The 11,806-nt window shown below is 36.8% G+C and overlaps 1 protein-coding gene across 1 annotated transcript in view; it reads right to left on the bottom strand.

Moving 5' to 3' along the window:
- The window catches only part of PRKDC (protein kinase, DNA-activated, catalytic subunit), a gene marked incomplete at both ends in the record, with an annotated part of 81,407 nt that overhangs the window by 68,908 nt on the left and 693 nt on the right, over positions 1-11,806 (bottom strand). Inside the window, 14 exons of the mRNA XM_079533068.1 lie at positions 485-600; positions 1,055-1,204; positions 1,491-1,628; positions 2,194-2,243; positions 2,918-3,086; positions 3,745-3,909; positions 5,257-5,403; positions 5,595-5,752; positions 6,681-6,711; positions 6,827-6,882; positions 7,380-7,479; positions 8,152-8,264; positions 9,431-9,539; positions 10,485-10,559. Of these exons, the coding sequence (XP_079389194.1) occupies positions 485-600; positions 1,055-1,204; positions 1,491-1,628; positions 2,194-2,243; positions 2,918-3,086; positions 3,745-3,909; positions 5,257-5,403; positions 5,595-5,752; positions 6,681-6,711; positions 6,827-6,882; positions 7,380-7,479; positions 8,152-8,264; positions 9,431-9,539; positions 10,485-10,559 (1,577 nt within the window). The remainder of the gene's footprint in view (positions 1-484; positions 601-1,054; positions 1,205-1,490; positions 1,629-2,193; positions 2,244-2,917; positions 3,087-3,744; positions 3,910-5,256; positions 5,404-5,594; positions 5,753-6,680; positions 6,712-6,826; positions 6,883-7,379; positions 7,480-8,151; positions 8,265-9,430; positions 9,540-10,484; positions 10,560-11,806) is intronic.

The following is an 11,806-nucleotide window of genomic DNA, read 5'->3' as shown; positions in this document are numbered from 1 at the left end:
TATTTTGCTTCATAGTGCAAAGCAAATTCTTCCTCCTTACACCTCACTATCAAATTTGTACAAACACACAAACATACCACATTTCATTACCAAAATAGACTGCAGTATTGCTATAGGAAATCAGCTGGACCTACACTGACAAGCAACACTGTTCCTTTCACTTAATGCCTGATATTACCTGGCATACAACTATTTCTGGTCTCTGAAGTAATTACTGTATATATGGCCAGTGTAATATGGGAAGTTACAACATGTACTGAAAGATAATTACAACCAAATAATCAAATGATGATTCCTGTTCTCCAGATGAGCTACCGTGTTTTTTACCCACATCTCAGATGTCTGAAACACAGTTTCCCAGCTAATCACCACTCTGAAATATTGATTATGGTCGTAAGTCAGAAATATGCTCTTAAATAAAACTCCCTCTAAATTTCTTCCAATCATTTTGCAACTTTTTAACTACACAAAGATATATTAGTACCTGCAGAATTCTACCAAGTTTATAAAGGCAATAAAGTCCGTAGGCTTCTTTGGCTGAAGGTTTGAAGCAGGGTCAGAAGTAGGCTCAATAAAAACATTGTCAGTTTCATTTTCATCCTAAAATGAAATATTGAAACAAGAACACTGGATCTCAAACAACACAGAAATCATTTACACCATTTTTCCAGATAAATCGTATGACTCTTCTGCTTTTTGTATTTGTTACAATCTAGTCTGACACAAACAACTGATGATTGGCAAATCAATAATTAATAAAAGAGTAAAAAATAGTTGCCAATAAAGAAAAAGTGAGTACAAAACCAAAATCCACTAGATGCCAGAGTCAAGTCTGTAACAACGGATCCTATCAGCTACTTCTGAATATTATGTTTCCATCTGCTAATACTGCAGTGCAATATCAAAAAGTATGACGTAAATTGTTTTAACAAATATGACTATTACTTCAAAGACATTATAAGGATCTATATAATCATAATGAAAACAAAACAAGGAATGTGATCTTGGTTCCTTTACTACAGCAGAAATTAATAGGCATGTCATTAGGTCTCACCTGCTCATGGACATTCAGTTTCTGAACAGTCAGATCCAACTTCTCAATAATCTTCAAAATAGATTTGATGAGTTCATCATACAGCAACCGATTCAGAGACTGCAGTGGTGAATTTCCAGTAAGAAAGTTTTCTTCTTCAAAAATGGATTCCTTTGTAGGAGGAAGAAGGTTTGTGTTTCAAAACAGCAATAAGAATTAACTCTTGAATTTACAAACAAAGGCTTGAATGATTTAGACAATCTGGCTTTAGAGGTTTCTTACGCTATAGAAGCTTAAATTCATCCCTATTTAACTAATTTATCAGTGACAAAATTCAACAAAAAATCAAGAAGTTATATTGCAGCAGGACATCCAGAACAAGTCTGAGGTTAGAAAAGCAACAGTAAGTCTCAGGGTTACTTTTCACCTTAGATTACCATGTTAACTATGTCTTTACCTTCATCATATCACAACTCAATAAACTTCTGAAGAGATACAGATAGTCCTTATAGGTTGGTACTTTCCATTTTGGTGTCTCAACCTCTCCAGCTTCTGGGAAGTCTTCTGATCCAGAAGTTTCTTTTCTGAAAACATCCTGAAAGGACAGAGTACTTTTCAGAAACACTGTATAACATATAGCATCCTGACTCGAGCTAAAACAGCATGTAAAATTACTTGTCTATGTAGAAACCTGAAATGTTTGGCTTTCTTATTTAACCAATCTGAAAAGAACAGAAAAGCATCATCATCTTTTAAAAATTCTAAGTCCTTCCAGTGGTCAGTTATGTGAGAGATTCCTGCTGCACAGGATTTAAGAGCTTTATCATCCTCTTGACAGAAACACTGAGAAAAACTTTGAGTTTCCAAATTTTGCTAGCCTGGAAGAAAGCTGGGTGACCTTAACGACAACCTCCTTAGGTGACCTAAGCAAAGAACTCCAAAGAACAAATGTATATTCCCTGCTATAACATCCATTACAAGAGAAACATTGTTATTATGCTGATGTAGGGACCAGAAACAAGTAACAAAAGGGGTGACACTCAAGACTGACAGTAGTATTTCTGGTTTTAGACCTTGCTCTGTTTACTGGACTAGATGTCCAGGAACTGGATAGTATATTCTAAAAATTTAGATGAAAAATATTTAAAAAGTTATTTTACCTTTGAAAACGTCATTGGCTTGGAGAATACTCTGATTAATCCCTGATGCACTGCAACAAAATAAAATAACATCAGCTGTACAGCATACTCCAAATCACAAACAAGAAAACAGTGAAAAAGCCATGGTAACAGAAAAGCCACTGTAAAATAACTGAAAAACTAAAAATCATTATAACAAAATGTCAGCATGCTGGAAGCTACTAGAATTGCCAGCTACCAATACTATCACACTTAGAATCTTAATAACTGCATATTTGGAATTTTCATATTTTACTGTGAAGTTTGAGAGCCTAAAATGCATGCATTTCTAATATAGGTGATGTTGTCCCTACCCTCTGTGATATTTTATAAGTGTAACTGAAAGAATACTGAACAGATTTTTGTACTTCTTTTTTTGTGAAAGCCTTCCTATCCTACAGATAATATATTCTCCTGCCTTTGATCATCAGCACACTGTCAGCTAAAGCAAATCTTAAAAGCCTTCCTAAGTGGTTTAGCAATGGATTTGAACCACCCAAATTCCTCCCCTCTAACTTCCCCTCCTGCTCCCTCTCCCCCCCCCCCCAAAAAAGTAGGAACACAATAAAAACTATTTTTTCATTATTAATGGATGGAAAAATGTTTCCTTTCTGACTCCAAACGGCTCTTCCGTAAAACTGTTAGAAATAGTTTATCATTAAAGGGGAGAAAAGAAAATAAATCAAAACAAATATCACAGACTCACCAACAGTGCCAATAAAACTCCAGAGAACAGGACCTTTTATTGAGAGAGCTAGAAACACTTTTATTATAGATCTGCAACAGACTAACTGCATTTTTTCACTGTATTGTGGAAAGCTATTGATTTGTAGCACAACTAGATGTTCAAGAACTGGAGTGTACACTTCTGGAATCTGGAAGAAATAAGCAAAAAAACATACGAATACAACAAAATAGTGTTACAAGAGTTTACACTGTGGCCTATACTGAGAAACAGAAGATTTAGCAGGCAAACTTATCTTAGACATTGAGAAAAACAGAAAATTTCCTGGAGCACATGGTAAAAAGTGGTTCCTGAGCAGTTTAGAACTACAATGGAGCCCATTGTAATCTTATTAGGAAAGTACCATTTACTTAAACAAGAAAAACACAGCAGTAAAATCTGTTCACCCTTAATCTGAAAACAGAATCAAAATAATCTCTACCTTAGCCTCACTTCCCAGCTTCAGATAGGATATGGAAAAAAACCCTCATTAGAACTCAGACAATATACAGCAACAGAGGAAAATCGAAGTATCAGCCTCAAAGAATATACTAAGTTTAAGTACCAAAAGCTTTCAGTACGTTCTAAAAAATTCAATTAAGAAAGAGTATATTTCAAGCATTTTCTCTATTCGAATAAAGTCTAGTATTCTCCTGATATTCTCCCACCCTGTAGGAGCTAAAGCCATAATATTTCAAATAATGAAATACCTTCCATCACAGGTATTTTAAGTTCACTGTTACTACCTTCTCATACATTGCAGGCTGCATTAAAAACTTTTTGACTGGAACTTTAAATACTCCACTTACTGTATCTAAATGGAGTATCACACTTGCGATGGACTGGAGGAAACTTGGAAGCTGATACAGATGGTCATCCATTGTCTCTGCCTCCGTCAGGTACATTTGCTTACAGCGCTGAAGGAGCTCAACGTACATGGCATCAACATCCGTAGGATGTACAGCTTTGCAGGGCTTACAGAAAGAAAACAAAACACCATTTAGCAACTTCACACAAGCAAGCAAACATGCTGTAGCACTAAAAACAAGTCTCCGCTGCAACAATCATAACAATAATCACTTTGAATTCCCCATGAAATCAGTATCTGGAATACAGCTTTAAACATATCAAATAGGGCATTACAGATGCTAATACTGAGCTTAATATTTGAACTAGCTGCATTAAAGAAATGTGGCGTACCTTAATGGCTTTCCAATTATCACTCACAGGCTACAACAACATTTAACCCAGCAGCCTGAATTCTCAACTTCTGTTATGTCAGGATCTGCATAAACAGAGGACGAAAGACTACTTCTAAACTTACCAACAAGCAGAGCGCATCCCAGACAATACTAGGGGTACCTAATAATGCTCTCACTGCAACTTAGGTATCATTCTATAGGTATCTGTATTTAGCATAAATAAAGCATACGGTCTATTATTAGCATAAATAAAAGCATACGGTCTGAAAATAATCTTAGGGAAAAAAGAACCAAGAAGCAGGACACAGGCAAAACCAGTCACAGGAAACTGACAGTAGAAGAATAACAGACTGATGTAGGCAACAATGGAAAACAAAAGTTAGGCTAAAGGTTGAATGTGATCTGCTTAAGAAGAGAGTAACAAAGATCATCCACTGATCACTTGTAGAACCGTTTTTCTGTAATGTTATGAAGTAATTAGTAAGCTCAGAATTATCTTAGTATTTGGACTGTGAAATAGTCTACCTTGAGCCTGAACCCACCACTCAATGTGTGTTCTTTCTGCAATTACTCACTGCAGTGGCAGCAAGACTTGCTTCTTCACCTAGCATCTGAAACTTAACCAAGATTCAGTCTATCCAGGCCAACAGCTATCAGTGTTTCTAACTAAAGATCTATGCACATTAAAGACTTACAGGTATTTCAGTATTAAGATTCGTCTTTCTCTTAAGGTTCTCAGAATTATACTATTTTTGTATTTAAATTATGTACTTCTAATTAACTTCTTCTATCGCCTAACAGATATTTTTAATACGGTTCAGTCAATTCAGTAATTTTAAACACTTAATTTTTAACTCATTCCTTTCAAACTCATATCCTGGAAGAGAAAGACTAAGTTGTAACAATGAACACTCAAAATTCTACAAAACAAATGCACTCTGCTCAAATTGCAGCAAAACGGAAAGAACTCAGCTAGGAACCAGCTACTCTATCACATTACTAGTGATTCTTAGGAGCACATCTTGAAACAATTTGCTCTCCACGTAAATATGGTATATGAATCTTAGCTTTAAACCCATTCAGTACGCTGCTTTATCAGAACAAAATCCCTGCACATACTGCTGCAAACAGCCCATATCCACGGATAGCAATGGACAGCTCCTTGTTGCTCGAATCCATTCTTCTGATGATCCCATAGAACTGCTCCATGAAGAACTTCAATTTGCTCCTGTGTAGCTCTGCATCCTTCGCCACCATTAAGGACATCTGTAGAGCAGATATTAAAATGTCAGGATTTCCAGAAATTAACAGTAAATCCTAAAAGATACCTAGCTCATAATATGAAGTATTTCGAAGTAATTACTAGATTCACTGAACTTGCAAGTAGCAAATATTCCCTCTCCTTCACAGAACCTGACTTTGATTTAATCTCAGAGATCCCAGGAAAGTTACAATACCTGCTTGAGGAATGAATCCAGTGCATTATGACCAGCTTTCTTCAGCTCTTGATTTGTGTGGCCACACCATCTACACATTGTTTCAAAGAGCATGACATAGCTGTCCAAGAGCAGGGTACCAAACTGAGCAGCATGCCAGCTGAACAACTGTAAACCAGCTGCAGTTTAAAAACAATTATCATTAAAAACCTCATATTCCACTGTCTGAAAACAGGCAAGACAATTCAAGTGCACATCAGGACTTCAGGTGGGTGTATTTACCACGACTGGAAGGCATAAAAGTGTATTTTTCTAACAGCTATAGTATCAGTATCCAAACACTGAAAACTTAAGCACAAAAACAACTCTCTAACATACCCTTCTTTTAATAGAAATCATAGCATTGTTCTCATATTATCTTCATTAACAGTAAAAAAAAGTAAGGGACTTTACTTTTATTGCAAATAATTGATCACACATTTCACAAGGATTTGGTCTGGTTTTGTGCTGAGGACATATTCTCAAGTCTACTCCTCCTTCAAATTGTTCAGAATACAGGTAATTTCACAGTCTCAAACTTATGCATAAATTAAATTTTAAGATCTGTAAGAATGTAACTGTTTAACCTAGCCAGACTACCTTTAAAGAAGAGTTTACACCTCACAGTTGCCGAGGGCCAAGTGCTGAAATCTCACATTTTAGCACTTTTTGAGTAAGCCATAGATATTTCACAGGTCAGTTTCTCATTCCCTTTGCAGACTTTGTTTGTTCCCAGCTTCCCTCTTTTTTGCTCCTAATTTGCTACATTGCTCTTCTTTCTACTTCTAGCCTTCTCATATCACAATTTTGTATTCACTGCAGAGGGACAAATGGCATCAAGTATAATTCTGATCATAAGACAATTATATGTACTTAGTTTAACCACATACACATTTAATTCTTTAGATTCCAACCTAAAGTACTCCAGTTCTGCTCCCTGATAAGCTCAGAAGACAAGACTGGAAAGACATGGAGAGAGCCAACAGAGAACAAACATCCCCTGAAAGAATAATTAATCACATGAGTGGTAGAGCCCAAAGCACGAACCAAGATAATTTACAGTCTTACCTAGGTGTACTGCATATCGCTTCTGATCGACCTTAAGATTAGAAAAAAAAGTCATCCATATGTAAACTATTATTCATCCAATGAATTTATTAGCTGAATAATACAATAAGCATATTGAAAGAGCAATTAACATATGGCAGATCTACCTGTGGCCTGATAGCCTTCACTGCAAAATCAAAAATCTCCTTTGAAGTTTGAGCATCTGTGAAACAAACCAATAAGGATTTTATTACTGACACACAAAAGGTTACGTGTAGACAAAGATACTTTTACCCAAAGCTAGGGTAGAATACGAAGAAATAGGATTGGAAAACTTCAAGTATCTCAAGGAGCATGGATGTTGTGGGTTTTTTTTTACTGAAATACTTGCGCCTATGAAAAAAAAAATGTACATCTGTATTCAGTCTCTTCTAAAGGAAACACTTATCTGTATAAAAATGGCACTCCAGCTTCAGTGTACCTGTCTATGCTGCCCACTTCTGGTTAGAAAGTAGCACTTCAAAGCTTTACATACAGAAACACTGTAATCAAGCCATCCCACATGCAGACAGACCACAAAGATCACGTAGCTGGGTAGGCCTTGCTTTCACGTAAGTCATCTAACACTGGAGAATTTTTGTTCCGAGCACACAACAAGAAACAGTGCTGTTTGCTGGCTGTGTAACAATTAGCTGTCTTTCATACAGAAAAACTACATACCTTCATCCACAGACTTGGTAAAGTTGTACATGAGTGCAGTCAGTCCCCTCAGGCACCCTGCTACAACAGGTAGCTTGGGGATCCTCGTAGCTGATGTCATCTAAATCAAGTGAGAATTGAAAAATATAAATAGATATATCCTCAATCCAAAATAAAATTACATCCTTTCTCAGTTCCTAGAAGTGTAGTTAAAATAACACACTCCAACTGTCAGTACCCGTAGCTACAAATGTAAGATGAAAGAAACATCCAGTATTCAGAAATTTCAAATAAGTTGGAAAGGTGTTTAACTACAAAAGAGTAAGAAATCTTTCAACAAGTATAAAATACGTCCCATCGAGGCCAAACATAGTAAAATTCAGATAGAACATACTAACTTCTTGAAAGTAAATAATAAAGCAAAGTGAAGCTGGCACAACTCTAGTATTTCCCAAAAGCGCAAGGATTCAGCAGCCAATAGAGCCCAAATCAGAAGCTTTGAGTGAGTGGCAATGTAACTTTGCTCTGGTACTAATGCAATGATCATCAGCATCATCTTTTCTTACAGTAAATTGATCGTTTGCCGTCTGATGGCCTTAACATTTTTACTTTGAAAACTTTTCAGAACTGGAGAACTAAAGCAGTCCCTTAGGAAGCATTTATGCTCATCCAGTTAGATCTCTATAAGATGTAGTAGATACAATACTAATCCAACATACAGCACCACGTATACCAAATGAAAACAAACAAACATAAAGCAATGAAAGAGCCTGAAAAAAAGTTCCAGACATACCTGTGTTTTAAGCTCTCCCAGATATGCTCGGAATAGTTTTTCAGAGTTGTTAATCATGTCAGTAGGATGGACTTCTCCCAAAACTCCCAAAAGCTCATAGATCTTCTCCAGTACTAGAAAGTAATTTAATATTACTAAATATTATTTCCTTTATCATTTCCACTGCAATTACTACATAACTTGCAAGCACAAGAAAACCATTCCTGAGGTTTTTATTTAATGATTAGCATGTGGGAAGACTGGCTCTTCATGGCACACATAAATACATAGCTATATATCTATACAATGTGATGTGAGATGCATTCCTATTTGACATTAATAAATATTCTTTTTTAAAAGGGCTTAGAAAAACCCACTGGGGTTAAGGCCAACAGCTAGCAGAAGTTACTGAGCTTGAGTTCAGTCTAACTGGGTTCTGCACATGCACAGCACGCTGTGTAAGGAATAGACCTGTCAAGATAAAATCTTAACTGAAACTGAAAGACCATCAGACTAGAGCTCCTATCAACATGCTTAATATGGTAAAAAACATAAGTAAGCAAGGCAGGGACTGATGATCTCACATTAGAGTTGATCACTGCAGGAACTATCAAACTAAAACTGCACCTCAGGGGAAAAACAATTGTTAGGGTTGGAATAAGGTTATGACAAGCTTTAGCCAACAGCTGGCGATTACATGAACTTCCATCAGGACTGGCAGCCTAGAAGTTACTCTTTATTGACAAAAGCTCAAATGTACAGAGGTTGGTGTGCGTATCATTACGAAGCACGTACAGTACTAGCCCGTAAGGTTCAGCTACACTGGGTTAGCAGTGAGCCTGGAAAAAAAAAATCTAATAGCCTGGGCAAATAATCACAGAAGGGCTTAGGTTGGAAGGGACCCCCAAAAATCATCAAATTCCAACCCCTGCCACAGGCAGGGCCACCAACCTAAATAAGTTGGTTTACACCAAGAAAGCTGGAATTACTGCCAGGATTTAGGCGTTCAGAGACATATATTCTTTTACATCACCAATGTAAAATAACGTATACATCATTACTGCTCAACTGAATTATCTAACTGTTCCCATCTATAGCTTACACATATATGCAGGTCTACTAAGAACAGCAAACTGCATGACCACAATCAGAAGACCTGAACAAATTTTACTAGCTCTAAAATATGACAGCTATCATTTCCAAACACACTTGCAAAGGGAATACAATTCCAATTTATGTGGGGAATAATCAAATAAAAACAAATAAAACCAAAGATGCAGGCAGGAGAACTAAAATCTACCTGTATCAGAAACTTTACTTCTTATAGCAAGCTCCCCATAAAATTTATTAAAGATTTCCCCAACTTTCATCTCTTCCATCAGGCAGGAACGTCGTAAGCTTTGGAGCAACTGGAATAAATAAGTAACAAAGAAAAGTTAGGAAAATAATTAGGATTAGGATAGCAGTATTATTTGGTCTAAATAAAAGCACAGTTCATAAGCACAACGTCAACTTAAATAAATCATTCAGCAAAACAGGATTAAGGTAACTCGTCCATAAAAGAGTATTGGCATGAAATTGATTTCTTAAGAAGCTATCTTCCTATGAATGCATAATAAATAAATCTTCATAGTTAACATGCTGTATTATGTTATACTTACTGTCATATATCACATACAGATCACATGAAAAATACATAGTGTACACAGACACACATATACATGTAAAACAAAAAGCCACCACACATATGCTTATGAGTCCGTAGCAGCTTTTGCCACATTCTGTATTTTTCTGCCTTCAGATGCACAGCCAAACTAACCTGTAGAAGAACTGCCTCTCTCAGAAGAGAGCTTTGTTCCTCAGTAACACAACTCAGCAGGTGCAAAAGCATTCACAAAACAAAGGTCTAAGCGCATTCACAGGAAATACATTACAAGATTGCTGTTCACACAGCAGTAAGCATTCTGAAAAAGTCCTTTTCTTCCACTTTTCATGCACAGTAATACATGATATTGAGGAACACAGTATTTTTAATTTGAAAATTTCTCCTTAAAGAACCATAATAACTGGATAAAGATAAACTAGAAAACAGAAAAATCTGTGACTGCCCCAAAGCAATTTGTCTTGCCATTAGATGAAGGAATTACATGTTTACATCTGAGCAACCTACTGTAGGAATATCAAAGTCAATTTGTCATTAAGACATGTATTTTATTAACATCTAATATTGGACTATCAATATGCTTTTGCTGTTGTTGTGCACAGATCTTCCTCTTGACATAGCAGAACTGCATCAATACAACAGATTTTCTAATTTTTTCTAGGAAAAAGATAAACTATAAAATATATTTTACCTTAATCAGAAGTTCCAGAGCTGGAATTCTACATTTTGCTGCTCTCTCTTTTGTATAAACACTAATACAAGTTTGCTAGATAGAAAAAAAACAAAGATTATAGTACTCATATAGGCCCTGAAATAAACTAGTAGCAAACAAAATAGTTATCTACCTTTTTAAAGCATCTGATCCTAACAAGTGGAAGTTTTTTTTAAAGAGTTAAAACAACAAATATATGAATCTGAAAGCAATTCCAGAGACAATATCTGATACAAAGATATCAGCAAGCAAGAAAGGGCATTCTCTGGAACTAAAGGCACACACAGCAAGCCTGCTGCCTCTAAGCCCCCATTCCTCACAGCAAGCAGCTGCTAACTTGGTATCAGGAATCACACCATTACAGGCAAGCAGTTCTATGCAAAGCCACGGTGTGCAAGCTACCCCAGAATTAGAGATGGAATAGTTTCCACTAATTCCGGTGTACGTTGTGAGAACAGCAGCATTTCAGGAGAAACTTTAGAACTAACCACCAGAACAGGAGCATTTAAAAAGTCATACACATATAAGCATACGCTTACATGTACTTATATGTACCCTCCCCTGTACTCAGCACTGGTGAGGCCGCACTTTGAGTACTGTATTCAGTTTTGAACCCCTCAGCATAAGAAAGACATCAAGGCCTTGGAGTAAGTCCAGAGAAGGGCAATGGAACTAGTGAGGGGTCTGGAACATAAGTCTTATGGGGAGTGAATGAGGGAACTGGGATTGTTCCGTTTGGAGACGGGGTGGCAAGGTGGAGGTCAATCTCTTCTCATAGGTAATAGTGATGAGAAGTAATGGCCTCAAGTTGTGCCAGGGGAGGTTCAAGTTGGATATTAGGAACAATTCCTTCTCAGAAAGAGCGGTGAGGCAATGGCACAGGCTGCCCAGGGAGGAGGTGGAGTCACCATCCCTGGAGGTGTTCAAGAAACGTGGAGGTGTGGTGGGGATGGCTGATAGTTGGACTAGATGATCTTAGAGGTCCTCTGCAACCTTAACAATTCTATTATATATATATATATATATATATATACACACACACACACATACATAAACTAAACCACACATTTAATTGGTATAAATTATAAATTATTAACCAGTATTTCCTAAAGAACTAGTATTTTAAATAATACAGAAAGCTTACAAAGAAACCATTCCACTCTGCGCTGTTGCACTGACCACACCATGCAGCACCTGAGTTTCCCTCAGCACCGGCAGAGCACTTTGCAGGTAGGACAGCCACTGTGAAGCCCACTGAGGGTATGGCAGGGGAGGGGAAGCTGAGGGTTAGGGAAAAGGTC

The sequence above is a fragment of the Tetrao urogallus genome (genome assembly GCF_951394365.1).
Source record: "Tetrao urogallus genome assembly, chromosome: 3".
NCBI lineage: Eukaryota > Metazoa > Chordata > Aves > Galliformes > Phasianidae > Tetrao > Tetrao urogallus.
This window is presented reverse-complemented; position numbering and strand designations above follow the sequence as displayed.